Source organism: Lepidochelys kempii, chromosome 21 (genome assembly GCF_965140285.1).
Source record: "Lepidochelys kempii isolate rLepKem1 chromosome 21, rLepKem1.hap1, whole genome shotgun sequence".
NCBI lineage: Eukaryota > Metazoa > Chordata > Testudines > Cheloniidae > Lepidochelys > Lepidochelys kempii.
In genome coordinates, this window is record NC_136400.1 from 5,340,250 (window position 1) to 5,358,441 (window position 18,192).

Below are 18,192 nucleotides of genomic sequence, written 5' to 3' on the forward strand. Positions count from 1 at the left end.
CTCATAACTCATGTGTTCCATTCCCCTAATCATTTTTGTTGCCCTTCGCTGGACTCTCTCCAATTTTTCCACATCCTTCTTGTAGTGTGGGGCCCAAAACTGGACACAGTACTCCAGATGAGGCCTCGCCAATGTCGAATAGAGGGGAACGATCACGTCCCTCGATCTGCTGGCAATGCCCCTACTTATACATCCCAAAATGCCATTGGCCTTCTTGGCAACAAGGGCACACTGTTGACTCATATCCAGCTTCTCGTCCACTGTCACCCCTAGGTCCTTTTCCGCAGAACTGCTGCCTAGCCATTCGGTCCCTAGTCTGTAGCGGTGCATTGGATTCTTCCGTCCTAAGTGCAGGACCCTGCACTTATCCTTGTTGAACCTCATCAGATTTCTTTTGGCCCAATCCTCCAATTTGTCTAGGTCCCTCTGTATCCTATCCCTACCTGCCACCGTATCTACCACTCCTCCTAGTTTAGTGTCATCCACAAATTTGCTGAGAGTGCAATCCACCCCATCCTCCAGATCATTAATGAGGATATTGAACAAAACCAGCCCCAGGACCGACCCTTGGGGCACTCCACTTGATACCGGGTGCCAACTAGACATGGAGCCATTGATCACTACCCGTTGAGCCCGACAACCTAGCCAACTTTCTACCCACCTTATAGTGCATTCATCCAGCCCATACTTCTTTAACTTGCTGACAAGAATACTGTGGGAGACCGTGTCCCTACAGGGCAGGTTTGTGACACATTAGCAGAGAACAGCATGGGGCGGGGGGGTGGGGGGCGTGCAGTGCTGCTACCTGTGCTGTATTGGTGCTGAGGATAAATGAAGAACCTCACTCTCCAGAGCTGTCTGTGCGCATTTCAACAGCAAGGAACAGATCACCCACTTTGCTTTCCTCTCCATCTCTTCTGCTCCAGCCTGCTTCCTAACCATGACCCAGTGGCTAGACACCACAATGACAGGAGTCCTATAATTATCAGGACAGATGAATAGAAAAGCTCTCTTTTTACTTATTGCTCAATGGAAGATGCTGTTAGGGGGCTTATTCCTTCACCCACTTACTTCCCTGGTCCTTCTCGCATCAACAGAGAGCAACAATACCCGAAGTCCAAAGGTGCAAACAATTCGATGTTTATTGGGGTGAACTTCCAGCAAGCATGATTCCAGTTTCCTTCCTTAGTATCCTCCTTCCCAGCTCTGACACCACAGAGCCTTACACCTGTGTCCCTGTTCCGATTCCTGCCCTTAGCCAAGCATGATTCCAACTTCCTTACTCCCATTCCCTGTCCCCATTTCCCGCTTTAGCAAAACATGATTCCAATTTTCTTACCCCCATTCCCTGTTCCCATCTCCCCCTTTAGCAAAACATGATTCCAATTTTCTTACCCCCATTCCCTGTTCCCATCTCACACACCCACATGCCCACCCACACCCACACCCCAGTCACTTCCTCATTGACTACAGATTATATAGTAAAACTTGAGTTCTGCTTAGCTATACCTTAACCAATCATTTTCCTGAAATTTAACTAACCAATCCTAACATATTGTAACATGATTATGTAACCAATTATATCCCACCACCTCAATTAGTTTACACCCAGCAAAATTAATTATACAGCAGACAGGAACAATCACAGAACCAGACAGAGATTATACAGACAAACAACAGCAAAAAGGGAACTATAATGACAAAACAATACAGAAGTGAGGATTTCACATCCCAGCTATTGATAAGTGAGTTCTTGCCAGACAGGATGCTATCAAACTAAGTTTCCTTTTACATTTTCTAGGCACTTCCCTTTCTCTGGAGGTGATAGGAATACAATCCTGTCCTGATAGTGCCTAACAGCCCAATAGCACCTTATTTCAATGTGACTAGTTTGGAATGTGAGGATGTGACCGTTCGCTTCCCAGCTTATGGCTGCCTCTGCTGCTTAGCCAAAGGCCTTAGCCTAAGAACAGGGCCTCAGACTGTCACAGTAAGAGAAGGCCCTTACACCAGCAGACAGTGATTTTGATTCTTTCTTTTGTTGCCGGCACCCAGTGCCGAGAGGCTGAACAACAGCTTGAGTGGTTCGTTACCCGGTGTGCTACACCCAATAATCACAACGGGGTGGAGAAGCAGAAAAGTTTATTTGCAGCTGCAAAAAGGTACAGGGAGAATAAAATCTCAAATCCTGCACAACAGAGCAGGAAGTTACACAGGCTTTTATACATCCTTTTTTCCAGCATACTTATCCAATAGCAAGCTGCTCCAAGTATCCATATAGCCAGCCAATCCAGTTCCCAGCTAGTTCCCTGATTCTCTGTATCATTTGTTAAACTATACATAAAGCTGCTTTATTCAGCATTGTTCTTCCATATCTCCCCTGTTTGGCCTTGCTTAGTTTCAGGCAGTCTGACTCTGCAACATACTGTTGCAGATTCTCAGCATAACTGCTGTGTGTGCCTCCAGGCGGGGGGGCCAAGGACACTTGGGCCTAGCACGCAGAGCTGCTGCGAGTGCCTCCAGGCAGGAGGCGGGGGGGGGGGGGGGGCCAAGGACACCGGGGCCTAGTGCGAGGGGGCTTCATCGACACTTGTGGTCTTCCATCCCCTCGAGTTACCTAGTGGCCATGCCCCAGTGTTCCCAACAACTCCCCCCTTTGAGAACACTCAACAGCCTTGGCTCTGAGTTTTCTCACTTGGGCTACTTATTTCTCTACAATATGACTTTGCATAAGCACTTTGTGATAGCCCTGAAGAGAATGACTTATTAACTTTTGCAAAAGGGCCCTGACACATGATACCGCACAGCATAATACCAGTAATACAAGCAGTACAGGAAAGAGAAATTTCAATAGCAGGCTAAATAAACCACCAAGCCAAGACGACAAACCCCAGCCCGCTATTTGTGTCTTTTAAACAGTAGCTTTAGCCCGAGATCATCACTAGATGAGGAGTCAGCAGGTTGGACGGTCCACTGTTCTGCTGACGAGGGGGCAGGTACTGCCTTCAGACGAGAGTGATGGATCCAGTTCTTGTGTCCCTCGATCTTTGCCGCTGTATGGGAGATCAGCAGGATGGTATAGGGTTCTTTCCACTTTTTCTGGAGAGGCTCGTCTTTCCAGGTGCGAACAAGCACAGAGTCACCGGGCTGTAAGGAGTGAACGGGAGAGTCCAAGGGGAGAGGCTGGGAATCCTTGGTATACCTGTGAAGAGACAAGAGAACAGCAGACAGGGAACACATATACTGTGACAAAAAAACATTACCCAACTCCCATTCCCCTGACAGAACCGGGGTGCCATTCATAGGCCATGCCCTTCCAAACATAATTTCAAAGGGACTGAGCCCTAATCTACCCTTTGGGAGAACGCGGATACGGAGTAGGACGAGGGGCAAAGCATCAGGCCATCGCAGTGAGGCTTCTTGGCACACTTTTGAGAGATGCCGTTTAAGGGTCTGATTGGTCCGCTCCACTACCCCACTGGCTTGCGGTCTCCAGGGCGTATGGAGTTTCCAGGGGATCTGTAAGGCATGTGAGATGCTTTGGATGATTTTTGACGTGAAATGTGTCCCGTTGTCAGATTCCATCCACAGGGGGAGTCCAAAGCGAGGAATGATCTCCTTAACAAACTTGAGGGCCACTGTCCTGGCAGTGCAGTTACGGCATGGGAAGGCTTCTGGCCATCCGCTGAACCGATCCACTATAACAAGGAGATATTTGAACCCTTGGGTCCGGGGAAACTCAGTAAAGTCTATTTGCCACACTTGTCCGGGGCCCGGAGTGGGTTCTAGGGCAGCTGGTGGCACAGGATGTCCCGGTCGGGGGTTATTCTTTTGGCAGACTAAGCAGTCCGCTTGTACCTGGGCAGCCAGGGGTCGGAGTCCGGAAGTGATAAAGTATTTTCCCATTAGTTAGATAAGTGTTTCCCTGCCAGCATGAGTGGTTTGATGTAGTTTCTGCAGCACTGGCCGGATTAGGCCCTTTGGTAAGAGGACCTTCCCTTCTGGGGAATGGAGCCATCCCTCCTTTTCCCGGAGACTGAGTTTGTCAGTTAGCTGTCTCTCCTCCCCAGAGTACTGAGGGGTTGGAAGCTCCCCTACTGATGGGATAAGGGCATGCATATGGGCGTTCTCAGCCTGAGGGGATGGCAGGGTGGCAGCATGCTTAGCCTCTCTATCTGCCCGGGCGTTACCTCTGGCCACATCTTGATCCTCCCTTTGATGGGCTTTACAGTGTACCACCGCCACTTCCGAGGGGAGTTGTACGGCTTCTAGGAGCCGGAGGATTTGGGGCCCGTACTTGACTGGGGAGCCTTGGGCTGTCAGCATTCCCCTTTGCTTCCATAGGCCAGCATGAGCATGCAGCACACCAAAAGCATACTTTGAATCAGTAAAAATGTTGACCCGCTTTCCTTTTGACAGTTCAAGTGCACGGGTCAGGGCTATTAGTTCGGCAAGCTGGGCAGAGGTCCCAGCAGGCAAACCTTCAGCTTCCACAGTGTCATGGAGGGTCACAACAGCATAACCCGCCCTCCTTTGCCCATCTATTACAGTACTGCTACCATTAGTGTACCACTCATAATCTGCATTTGGGAGAGGTACATTCTTTAAATCCGGACGGCTGGAGTACTGGACATCTATGATCTCTAAACAGTCATGTTTCTGTTCCTCTGTTTCTGGCAAGAGAGTGGCTGGGTTAAGGGAGGGGCAAGGCTGTAGGGTGACTTCAGAGTTCTCTAACAGCTTAGCCTGGTACCGAGCAATCCGAGCCTGGGTGAGCCAAAGCCCTCCCTTTGCATCCAATAAGGCTCGGACCATATGGGGAGTATAGATTTGCATAACCCCTCCCAATGTTAGCTTCTCGGCTTCCTCAAGCAATAGGGCAGTAGCTGCGACCGCCCGTAAACATGCCGGCCAACCCTTTGCAACCTGATCCAATTGCTTAGAAAAATAAGCCACAGGACGCTTCCATGCTCCTAACAGCTGTGTAAGCACTCCTAGCGCCACCCCCCTTCGTTCATGTACATACAACTGAAACGGCTTAGAGAGATCTGGCAGGCCCAGAGCCGGGGCTTCCATCAATTTTCTTTTCAGGATTTTAAATGCCCTGTTAGCCTCTGGGGTCCAATAGAAGGGGTCATGATCTGCTCCTTTTACACAGTCGTACAGGGGTTTAGCCCACAGTCCAAACTCTGGGATCCATATCCTGCAAAAGCCTGCCATACCCAGAAATGCCCTGAGCCGCTTACGGTTACTTGGGGTAGGAACTTGACAGATAGCTTCCTTTCTTTTGCTTGAAAGCTGACGCTCCCCTTGCCGTATGTGAAACCCGAGGTACCGTACCTCTGGGAGGGCAATTTGAGCCTTACTCCGTGCTACACGATATCCCCGGAGTCCAATAAAATTCAGGAGGCTCACGGTGGCTTTAAGACAGGGTTTTTGGCCCACAGTGGCAATTAACAAATCATCTACATACTGCAGAAGGAGAGCCTCCTCATTATCCCACTCCTGTAGGTCCCTGGCCAGAGCCTGGCCAAAAAGGGTGGGAGAGTTTTTAAATCCCTGGGCCAACACTGTCCAGCAAAGTTGCTTTTTAACCCTTTTTCGGTCCTCCCACTCAAAGGAGAAGATCTCCTGTGATGGGGTGGCAACTGGGATGGTAAAGAAAGCATCTTTCAGATCAAGGACTGAAAAATGGGTATACTGTCCCCCTATAGAAGCCAATAAGGTGTACGGGTTAGGGACAAGAGGGTGCAGAGTCTTAACCCGTTCATTGACTGCCCTTAGGTCCTGTACCAGCCGATACGTGCCATCAGGCTTCTGTACGGGTAGAATGGGAGTGTTCCAGGCTGACTGACATTCCCGGAGAATACCATACATTAGGAATCGATCTATAGTTTCCTGTAAACCTTCTCTGGCTTCCCTCTTGATTGGATACTGTTTTACTTGCACTGGGCCTTTCCCTGGTATGAGCTGAATAGTAATAGGGGTCTGGTGGGTGGCCTTTCCTGGAATCCCTGATGCCCACACGAGGGGGTACACCTGGTCTTCCCATGGGCTCCATTCTGGGGCTTGCATGGCTGAGGGCTCAACTGCAAGGGTCATGATCCAGGCATTCTCAGGGGGTAAGGTAAGGGTTATTTCGTCCTCAGTAAAATGCAGGGTGGCACCGAGGCGACAAAGTAGATCCCGTCCCAGCAGAGGTGTTGGACACTCAGGGAGGTATACCAGCTTGTGGGATATAGTCCTGTCTCCCAAAGCACATTCCGCTGGGGCATACACTGGGCACTTGGTGTCCCTGCCTGTGGCTCCCACCACAGTAAGGGAATCTGCTACTGGCAACTGAAGAGGCTGATTTACGGCAGTTCGGGCCGCTCCAGAGTCCACTAAAAAATCTATTTCTGAGCTTCCCACCCGCATTTTTACTCGGGGTTCCGGGGGTAGGGTGGTCCGTCTCCCCTGACACCCCTATTCCTGCTCCACCATCGCCATCATAGGGGCACCCCCCTTTTCTTTCCTCTTTGGGCACTCATTTTTCCAGTGTCCCTCCTGTCGACACAGGGCACACTGGTTGCGACCCAGTCGTCTCTCCTGCAGGCCCGGACGGTCGCGTCCACGGCCCCTTCCTCCCCGGCCACTTCTCTTAGTGCCGGCCTGTACCGCTGTTACCATCAATCTCACTTGCTTTCTCTCCTTCTCTGTCTCTCTCAGACTATAAGCTCGGTTTGCAGTCTCTAAAATTTGTGCCATGGTCATACCCATTAAATCCTCCTTTTTCTGTAACTTTCTCTTAATATCAGGGGCTGCTCTGCTCGTAAAAATTCCCTTAATAATTGACTCAGTTGCCTGATCATCGGGGTCTGCATTAGTGTTCTGTCGAATGGTGTCCCGAATACGCTGTAGAAAGGCCCCTGGGCTTTCTTTTAAATCCTGCATTACTTCATATGGCTTTGCCCAATTATTATGTCGGACAGCCGAGTGACGGAGTCCATGCAAAAGCAACTCCTTATAGGAGGTAAGGCGGGTCATATCCCCATGATCATTTGGATCCCACCTGGGGTCTGCTCGGGGGACTTGTGCATCCGGGTCAGGGACATTAATACGATCCCGGTCGTACCGTCTCTGTGCCTCCTCCCTTGCCTTGGACACAACCTGTTGTCTTTTAACCTCAGACAATAGGGTTCGCAGGAGGACGTTACAATCATCCCAGTCCGGCTTGTGACTACTGAGGCACCCCTCAAAGACTGATATAAACCTGCTTGGGTTGGTGGAAAACTCTCCTGCCTGTGCTTTGAAAGCAGCCAAATCCACAGGATTAAAGGGCACATGAGTATAAACCTGCATAGTTGTAGCCTGACGCCTGTCTGATCCAGACCGGGCGACTTTAGTTTCAGTGATTAAGGGGTATAGGCCAACCATTGGGGACTTACAAGGTGTGGGTGTAGGGGCCGAAGGGGACACCGGCTCTGCCATTACAGTGGGGGTGGGAGTCTGGGGACTAACATTAGCTGCTACCGAACCAGTTGGAGTCAGATTACAGCGCTGTAAAATATCTGGTCGAGTACATAAAGTCAGAAACAAATGCGCATACATATGTTCATTCCATTTCCTTGTTCTCTGACAGAACAGGAGTAACTGAAGGATCGTGTTGTAATTAATTGACCCTCCTGGTGGCCACCACTCCTGGTCCTCTAGTTGATATTGAGGCCAGTCAACTGTACAGAATAGTTTTAATTGGCTCTTAGTCATCGGATCCGCACCAAATACCTTCCAGTTTGCTAGAATGCACTCTAGGGGCGTACACCGTGCCCTAACCTCTGAGCTCTGTCCCTGTCCCATACCTACAGGGTAACTCTGGGCGTCCCCAGGTTCCAACAGAGCATATAATCCGGATTTTAAAAGGATCCTACCTTATCCAAGGGACCGGTTCTTCACCGCCGTCCTGCAGCTGCTCCTCCCCCACGTCTAAGGGACCGGTTCTTCACCGCCGTCCACAACAGCTTCTCCACTATATGAGTGCGTTGCACCGTTGTGCCCTCTGGGGTCGATCAAATCGCGTCTCCTCCGAGGCCCCCGATGAACTCACCGGTGCGCGCTGGGCTTCGGTTCTCGCCGCAATCCTCGACCTCCAGGAGGGGTCCGGGCAAGGCTAAATTGCAGCCTCGAGCCCACCCAGGGACGCCAAAAGCTGTTGCCGGCACCCAGTGCCGAGAGGCTGAACAACAGCTTGAGTGGTTCGTTACCCGGTGTGCTACACCCAATAATCACAACGGGGTGGAGAAGCAGAAAAGTTTATTTGCAGCTGCAAAAAGGTACAGGGAGAATAAAATCTCAAATCCTGCACAACAGAGCAGGAAGTTACACAGGCTTTTATACATCCTTTTTTCCAGCATACTTATCCAATAGCAAGCTGCCCCAAGTATCCATATAGCCAGCCAATCCAGTTCCCAGCTAGTTCCCTGATTCTCTGTATCATTTGTTAAACTATACATAAAGCTGCTTTATTCAGCATTGTTCTTCCATATCTCCCCTGTTTGGCCTTGCTTAGTTTCAGGCAGTCTGACTCTGCAACATACTGTTGCAGATTCTCAGCATAACTGCTGTGTGTGCCTCCAGGCGGGGGGGCCAAGGACACTTGGGCCTAGCACGCAGAGCTGCTGCGAGTGCCTCCAGGCAGGAGGGGGGGGGGGCAAGGACACTGGGGCCTAGTGCGAGGGGGCTTCATCGACACTTGTGGTCTTCCATCCCCTCGAGTTACCTAGTGGCCATGCCCCAGTGTTCCCAACACTTTTATACCTCTATCACTAGCCAAGTGATAAGAATACACCTAAATTCTTAGAGTACAGGCCTTTGCAGACAGGCCTGAATATCTATATCCTAACAGATGCTCTCTAAAAAAATCCAGGTGGCTGCCATTCAGGGTCCTGCATTTGGCCAGTGATGTTAATAATACTAATAAATATTCAAAGCACTTTACATAAGCATGCACATTTTAAATTTCGGAGCACACACAGTATGTTACATTCATCAGAGATAACTTTTAGCCCTCTCTTTTCTCACTGATCTTTCACAGCGGAGAGTGCAAGTAGCAAAATTTTTAATAGGAATAAACTCTAGTAATCAACCCCAGCTGTGTTATAGGCTAGAGATTGAATTCCACTGTATAACCGCATTTACTTTTTTAACTTGAGCGGTCTAGAAAATTAGTCTATGGAGCTGTTCACAGTGTAATTGTAACACTGACAGATGCTGGTTGTCAGCAGGCAGGGTTGAACCTAGGACTGCAGGAACTTAGTGCATGAGCCTCTACCACATGGGCTAAAGGCCAACTGGCTGTTAGCTAAGGCTGTAGAGCAGACTCATTTTATCTCTCTCTTTAAGTGGTCTTGGTGCCACAAGATGGGCTAGAACACCACACCCAGGAGGCATGTGGGTTACATAATGTATTACTCAGCTTGAGCAATGGTGATTAGAGGCCCAGGCTGACTTGGTTCATGCCATCTAAATTGATCACTAGTGAATGGCCTCTAGTGGTCCTTGTCTACAGCGAAAAGCTCAGTTGTATTATGATTCAAGGGTAAAAGAGTAAGAGAGAGAAATGCCACAGACTAAGGCAAATTGAATTCAGAGTCCCTTCATGGTGACAGACACTGGTTTGGGGCAGGGCACTTTTCCAGAGTATAGACAGCTAGTGTCACCCCAAAAGTAGGCTAGACAGCCAGAATTGCACTGATTCAACACAGCCAAGCTGCAGCTTCTAAGGTGAACTTCTGTGGAGCCCCTAGTGCAGAGTTCAGCTGCTTTCTGTCCCTTGTCCTCACCTCAGCCTTCCTGGAAATACAATTTGCTCTACCCTGCGAGAGATCATGCCCCCTTAGAGCTCAGTAGCCCTCAAAGCTACAATTTTGAGGTGGAGGGAACTTCTGGGCCTATATGTTACTTCTCTGCTGCTTTCTTTCAATCGGCTCCTCCTGGCTTTATACAGCCACAGATTCTCAGTGGAAGGGGATGTTGCACTTGTTTTTCTGGCCAACACTGTTCATTACCAAGGGATCCTTTCTACTTGTCCTCTGGGTCAAATTCATCTCTGTTATTTTGGGGATCTGACTCAATCTCACTGGCTCCATAAACAGGAGTAAAGATACCAGCCTAACAGTGCTGTAGACCGATGGTTCCTGATATTCCACAGAACAGGTTACAGCACTGTCCGCAGAAAGGCAAGCTGCTGTCTCCTATGCTACTTTCCCAGTATGCTTCAACCATGAGCTCCTCTAGATGTGAGAGGAAAAGCCAGATCTTCTTTGCTTTCTCTGTCCTTGCAGTCCCTGCTGAGACTGGTCACTAGATTGAGACAGTTTTTCACTTCTAAGAAAAGGAGCCTTTAAACACAGTGGGGATTTTTCGGTCTTTAGCCAGTGGGATAAAGTAATTAAAAAAAAATCACAAAAATAATCAAAAGTTATAACAATTGCATTTTATTGCAGGAATAATTTTTATTGCTGGAATGCAGGAATAATTACTTGATTACAAAAGGTATAGGTCAATTTATCGGGCAATGGGAAAATCGCTTAGCAAGCTGTTTCTCTACAGTTAAATTTCTACCATCTACTCTTGAGTGTGATTAGATCTAAAAATGCCTCAGGTGATAACACTGGTATCAATCAAAACTAGATCTGGTCAGATTGGGAAGAACGTCTGTTGAGCTGAGTTTAAATCAAGAGGACAGGGAAGATTGCTTTGCTAACCCGTAGATTTTCAGTGGTGTACAGGGAGTTATGAACATCACTGCCCTTAAGGTTAATGTAAATCAGACAGTAGAATAGCCATACACCCACTGTGAATGTATGTATTATAATGCATAAAAGATAAATGTAAGCAGCAATTATGGCAAAGCTGAAGGTTGTTGGTGTAAATTTCCAGCTGCATAGGATCTGAAGCTTGTATGAAAATAAACCTTTAGATCATACAGTTCAATCTAGTTCCTCTACTTGCTTTCACACAATTAGGATCACAGATTTCAGCTATTCATTACAATTTTTTAATCTCCCGCTTCAGTTTCTGAATCTCCAGATACAGTTTCTTCAGTTCCAGCAGGGTTCTCAGTTCCGTCAGAGGCACATCACAATGGACAAACTCTTTACTCTCACGTACCCCTGAACATTCTTCAGTATTGCTTTGTTTTTTCTGTGAAACAGAGAAAGAGGGAATGTGATTATGCTGCAGAAGAGAAAGATTTACCTTTGAAGTATAATTGCTCCTTTTTGGGGTTGAACCCTCAGTCAGTGTGTTACATATATCTGTATCATACGGTCTGTCTGACACAGGCCTGATACTGAAAAGGCCTTCACACCCACAATTCTTATTGATGTCTATAGGGGCTGATAGTTCTAAGCAACTTTGAGACCTTTCTGAACAACTTGCAGAATCAGGCACTTGGATTGTCAACTCCTTGAGCTGGAACCAGGCCTCTATTTGCATTTTCACAGTGCTAAGCACACTGGCAACTACTCATTAAATTTTCTTTATACTGTGCCTAGACCAACAGAAGATATGCCATGTCTCACACCCTGGACTGCATTGGAAGCCTCTCTAATTTATAATATGGCCAAGTTTTCATCCTGTGTGATTTTTACCTACCACATTTTTTTTTAAACCGGAATCGGTGCTACAAAAGGAGAAAATCTCCTACTTCAAAGCATGAGAAAGGATGGGATGGAGGAAGGACATGAGTTTGCTTTCAGATCAATACATTTTCCCCTTCTATTGTATCAATGGCACATCTCCCTACTTGGTCCCATTGCTTCATTAAAACAATGAGGACTCAGACTTAAGAAAATCAAAACACTGTTTTGTTATTACTTTTGTTTTACACTAGAAATTGGACTGAGTACTTCAAGAAATCCAGCAGGAGTGTCATACTTACACATTTGGGTAATGCTGTCCAGTTGCCGTTGGCTGAACAAGTGATACTAAAACTGTCTGTTGTAGGCAGGTACCAATTGTCTGAAAAATGGTACCCGGGAGAGCATTTGAAAGGAATGCTTTCATTTACGTTGTACCACATTTTCTCATCTAATGCATTGACCATTCTTCCATTCTGCACATCTGGCTTTGGACACTGCACTGAAAGGAAAAACCAGAGGAGAAGGCAGAGGAGATGCACTGTGAGTGCTGCTTATTGCCTGTAATGGAAAGAGGCAGCTATATTGAAGACCCCATGCCCTTGGTTTACTTCACTACAGCTGTTTTGGTTTAATCAGAAAAATAAACTACTTGTAACATCACACCCACAGTGACTCGCTGGAAGAAAACAAACATCATGGAGTTCAACAAGAAAAGGGTGTGAGTGAAATCCCATCCAGCGCTGTGTATCATGGGCATTTCATGGAGTCATGGGCAGCAGAGCACAGGTGCTTTGCTGGTTCATTTAAGGAAGTTTTATTGGCAGCCTTGGGACAAATGTGAATGTGAAGTTCACTCCCTTGCACACTTGTGGCCTTCTTCTAAATAGCCTCTTTGGTGTACTGCAGAATTAGCTTCCCCCGCACCCTTGCAGTGAGGAACAATTGCAAGTCAGCGGAGTTGCCTTGGATTTATACAGGTGGAACCAAGGGCAGAACTTGGTCCTTAACAGTGTCTTATGCTTCTATTGTGACTTTCATCCTGCAGGATGCCAAAGGCTTTGATTAGATACCACAGTGACTGGCTCCATACAAACCCCTTAGATAACAGTAAGGAACCCCTTCCCCACAACCACCTCTGGAGGAAGGGGGCAGTAAGCATGAAGGGCTATTTGAGGACTGTCTACAGAATGCAGACCTGAATGGAGAACTTGATTCTCATGCACACTAAGGCCTCTGGCAAGAGAGAGGGACTTAGTGTAAATGAGACTCCGTCCTTAAAGTTTTGTCTGGAAATCAGCCCCCACCACTCCTTCATCTCACATCCAACCTCCACAGAGCAAACTCTACAGAACTGAATGTGTCTACCTCAGAAGGAAGAAAGGCTGAGTCTGCCTTGGTGAGCTTCAAGTCTGTGAATCTGTGGAGCCAGACTTGTAAAACCTGAGGGTTAGCACACTCAGCCATTCCAGCCAAGGAAGTGCTAGTCAATATCAAATTGATTAAGGGGCAGTCAGAAGGTTTGGGGTTTTTTGCAGGCTCAGAAGTCTGTTGTTCATTGGCATTGACTCAGTTGAGTAGTACAGGGTACCACTTTTTCAGATTTTGGTACAAGCAGCCTGGGGTCCTTGATAAGCACCTTTTCTAAACGGGAAAAATCCATCATTAAAGCTGGTCCACTCCTGAAGAAAGCTACTTGGACCTAAACTCTGGGGATGCTTGGTCCTTATCCTATTAAATATATATTCTGCTGATAAATATTTAGTTCTTTGGCCTCCCTTCCACAGTATAGCCAGGAAAGTTTTAGCAATGAGTGATTAGTCATAATTAGCATCTTTCTTTGACGTACTTTCCTAATTAATCCTCAAAACACCTCTTCAAGGTAGCTTGGATCCACAATCTCCATTTTTACAGATGGGAAATGGAGGCAGAGAGGAGAAATATCTTGCTCAAGTTGTATGGGGAGACTTTGGCAAACCAGAAAAGTGCCTAAAACCACTATGGCTTATTGCTAAAAGCAGCCAAGTCAGTAGGCTGTAAATTGGCCATTCAGCAGTCTCAGTTTAACCAAGGGGGGTGAGGGTGGGGTTGGGTGCCACAGAGAGGGCAGCTTGACCCCACGTCCTTCCTGATAAGAACTGTGTTCAAGTTGCTGATACATGCATCTTAGAAGAGCAGGATGTGCCCCAGGAATGTCTATTGGGGCCTCAAGGCTGCCAACAGCTGGTTAATCAATAATCAGAAGGAACCTCTTGCTTGACCATTGAAACTGCTTACTTAACAAGTTTGCTTTAAAGGACATGTCATTCTATTACTAATGTATAAATAGGGGGAAAAAGTTTGAGGTAGTGGGACTCTTCAGGACTGGACTCTCTCTCTGGATGCATCTTGTGTTTCCCACTGGCAGACGAACTGCTGCTGTGCCACTCGAGAGCCACACTCAGCTTTGGTAATGATCAAGGGTTGGGGGTGTTTTACGAACCTGTTGCAGACGAGTGTATAGGTGCTTGAGACTAAGTAAAGTTTAGCTGTAAGTGAAAGCACTCTTGTGTTGTCCTGTTTGTGCCAGCCATTGATCAGTCGGATGGCCGTGTCTCCCTTGATTTATTTCCTGACACCACCTCGCACAGAGTAAAAGTTACCAAGAGCTTTGGGTTGAAAGAACCCCGGGTACCGAAGTCACACAGGGAGACTCGCCTGGGGCAGGAAGAGGGTAAGAACTCAAGGTCCTTGGTTTCCAGTGCTGTGCTCAGACCACCTCTTCCCCTACGGTGCTGTTACTAGGGCTCAGCGTACACGTGCCAGACCAATCACCATACCTCAGTTCATCATTTACACTTACCTGGCTGACAACTTGGCACAGGAGGATTCCAGGTGTTGTCATCCTGACACTGACTCTCTCTACTGCCATGGAGCAGGTAGCCTTCCTTGCAGGAGACCCGAACAGTGACACCGTATGTAAACGGTTGCCTTGTCGGAGTCATTCTTCCATTTTCAACCTCTGGCCTCGGACAGCGAACCACTGAGGGAAAACAACAAAATGGTTCATGCTACGTCAGAGACAGGGAACAAATCAAAGCCAATACACTTAAATAGCAGCTCATCTGTTTCCAGGCACACTAAACATGGCGGGTAAAAAAACAAAAAAAACCCAGCTACGTAAGAATATCAGATTCTTAACTGTTTAGCAGACCTCTGTGTGGAAAAATGTCTTTATCTCCATGGGCTGGTGCAGCAAGTAGTTACTCACGGCACTGGATTCACAGTGACACTGAGACTATTGTGAGGTGGGAAACTTTATATGGCAGGTTTGGTAGGTGGGTGAATGCTTTCAATGCTGTTCTCTTTTCTGCAGGTTCCTATTGCCAAGTCAAGGCACCAGGGTTATTCCATTTTTTTGGAATCAGGCTGTTCCCTCAAACGCTCTCTGATGTTGCATCCAGAAGGACTCATACCTAAAGGGATGATTCCAGGACAGCTGGGTTGGGAACCAGATCCAAGAGATGGGTCAGTGGGGTGGGGGAATAAGTCACCGGGAGTGAGACTCATGCCTCAGCTGGGACACAGGTCTAATGGCTGGTGGCACTGGCCAGTGAGAAAATCAGTAGGGGGTAATTTTTATATGTTTGAAAACAGGGGTCTGTGGTGGAGGAGGTTCAGTGGTGGTTCCAGGCACCGTAACCCTCCTTAGCTGCTCTCTAGCTCTGCCTGGGGTTAGTATCTCAGAGCCCATTCTCAAATCCCCTGATACACCTGCCAAGCTGTACATGTTAAGAATCTCCCACATGCGGGGAATCCTGCTGCTCCCACAGCACTCACTATTCCATGTGGGCTGCAAGAACAGCTGCTCCTGCTGGGATCCTTCACGTGGAAGTTAGAAGATCTACCTGGTTATTTTAACAGCTATAGGATCTATTCAGCTTCGGCAGTTTGCAGCTAACATTGCCACGGAGCCATCTGCACTCCGGGGTGGGGTTTGCCGCCAGACCGGGAAGGATAATGCACCACCACAAACGAAAAGCCTTAGTTTCCACCCAGGGATCCATACGGATGGGGATACCTTGGGCCAGTGCAGCCTGAGTGCCATAGCCACACCCTCTCTTGGCTTTTCACTACCCACGTCAGTGGTAATCCTGGATTTCAAAGATGATTGTGGGATGGATGAGGAGCGGCAGGCAGCTCTGCTCAGTTTCAGCCCCACTTACAAAAAGTGTTGGGACACTCTGCGTGGGTCTCCGGAAAGTACCCTCTACCCTTTGTAATTTAGAGTCATGTAGAATGACTTACCTTTGCACTGTGGGGCAGGCCCACTCCACATCATATTTACCCCATCAGATGTGCAATAAATGGAGGACTCTCCAATCAGTGACAAACCATCTCCGCAGCTATATGTCACTTGTGATTCATAGGGGAAATATTCCTTCATCCCACCATTGTGCAGCCCATTCATGATAGGTGGAGGTCGGCCACAGGCTACAAATGGATAGAAACAATGTAAGGCCTGATGCTCCTCTCATTGACTCAGGCAACAACTAGGGCAGCCCATGAAGTTATAGGGGCATCCAGCACTTGGTATTTAGACCATAGGTAAATTCTCTTTAATGGGGGCTGTTGATGCTCAGCTGCTTGAAAGATCAGTCTGTTGGTCAGACCACCCCCCTATAGTGCTTAATCCTTCCAGAATCTCCTAGGCAAACATCCCAACCCACCCTGGGTCCCCCAACAAGTGTCTCAGTCCCACTACCCACTGTGGAACCTTCCCACAACATCTTCCGCAGTGTAATAACTATCCCACTGCTGCTGCCCATCCATACCGAATGAAGAGGAGGAATGACCGTAGAAGATGTTATCAGGGGCCTGAGCCAGGACTAATGGGAGGAAATTAAGAAAAGGAAATTTTAGGCTGAACATTAGGCAGTGCTTAATTTGTAATTAAAGAGGTGCTGGGGCTCAAACAATTGTGTTTTTTTTAACTTTCAGAACTGATGCAGCATGCCCAGAGGTGCCAGGGCTCTGAACTGCCAAGCCCTGGCACAAATTAAGCAACGACAGTATGAAAAAAAACTTACTGCAAGTGAGATCTAAGACTCTTCAATAATCTAAGAAAAGGGGTGGGAGTCCCTTCGGCTGACACATTTAACTTTCAGCCAGAAGCAGGCCTGGAGATTAGACTGTAGGGAATACTTACATGTTGATCCCCCTCCCCCAGAATTGGACGAGGTCATCGGATAGAAGACAGATGAAAGAGCCCTTTGGCTATTTATTAATGATCTGTGGGGATCCTTCCAATATATCCTCCTAGAAGTTGAGATGTAGGGAGGCAGCCTTCCTGCTGTTGTTACTAAGATCATATGGTGGCATATTTCTTCTTAATGGTAGGTTCTCCTCTCATTTATACTTACTTTTATCACAAAATGGTACTGGAGGGTGCCACATCCCGTCACTTCGGCACACAATCCCCTCACTGCCTCTGAGGATGTAGCCAGGATCACATTGAAACACAATACGGTTGGCATATGTATATTCAGTTTTAACTGGATAGATCTGTTTTCCATTTTCAACCACTGGCTTTGAACAACTTATCTCTGAGGAACACCAACAGAGTTTTAGATGTTTTTTTTCAGAATAAGATAAAAGAAAAAAAGTCACGGTAGAGACATTTTCTACAATAGAGACTTTACCAGCAGGGTCTGAACCGTTTGCAAGCATCTGAACACTGACACGAACATCAATTTCCTTAATTTTTGTTTTTAAAGACCCTACTTCCTAAAAGAAGTTTTGTTTCATGGGTGTCACAGTAAAAGGAAGATGGCTAAGAGTGTCTTCTCCAAAAGCTCTGTATAATATCCGAGAAGGACACTGCAGGATGGCGTAGTGTGACAAGGTTTTACTGTTCTGAGTTTGGGACAGTTGAGAGAGACTCATAAGTGGCCCAGCCACACATTGCTCACACATGCCATATTCAGTGCCTAATAGAGCCTTTATACCGCAGCACACTGGCTTGAATTTGGGATATGCCATGTGTTACAGCTAATCATTTACCTGGTGCTGTTTTTATTTTATTTATCTTCCACCTGCAAAACCAGGATCTTAGACCTTGTCTACACTGTGAGAAAAGACCCTTGGTATGGCTATGTCTGGCCTGGGTCAGCTGGGAGGGATAGTTCAGTGGTTTGAGCATTGGCCTGCTAAACCCAGGGTTGTAAGTTCAATCCTTGAGGGGGCCATTTAGGGATTTGGGGCAAAAATTGGGGATTGGTCCTGCTTTGAGCAGGGGATTAGACTAGATGACCTCCTGAGGTCCCTTCCAAACCTGATATTCTATGACTCAGGCTCATCACTGTGCTTGGGCTGTAAAATTGCAGTGCAGACGTTTGGGTCTGGACTGAAGCCTGGCCTTTGAGGCCCTGTGAGGAGGGAGAGACTCAGGGCTTGAGCTCCATCCTGAGCCTCAAAGTCTATCCTGCAATTTTTAGTCCCATAGCCTGGGCCTGAGTCAGCTGACCCAGGCTGAGACTTGGTGCTGTGGGGTTATGTGGGTTTTTTTTTTTAATCACAATGTAGACGTACACTT

At 47.5% G+C, this 18,192-nt stretch overlaps 1 protein-coding gene across 1 annotated transcript in view; it reads right to left on the reverse strand.

Annotated features, from left to right (window-relative positions):
* Positions 1-10,472: 10,472 nt before the first annotated feature.
* LOC140901481 (complement receptor type 1) overlaps positions 10,473-18,192 on the reverse strand; it is a 44,824-nt gene continuing 37,104 nt past the window's right edge. The window contains exons 24-28 of the mRNA XM_073320406.2: positions 17,021-17,203; positions 15,906-16,091; positions 14,461-14,640; positions 11,921-12,120; positions 10,473-11,181 (exon numbers count right to left, since the gene is read on the reverse strand). Of these exons, the coding sequence (XP_073176507.2) occupies positions 11,026-11,181; positions 11,921-12,120; positions 14,461-14,640; positions 15,906-16,091; positions 17,021-17,203 (905 nt within the window). The 3' untranslated portion in view covers positions 10,473-11,025. The remainder of the gene's footprint in view (positions 11,182-11,920; positions 12,121-14,460; positions 14,641-15,905; positions 16,092-17,020; positions 17,204-18,192) is intronic.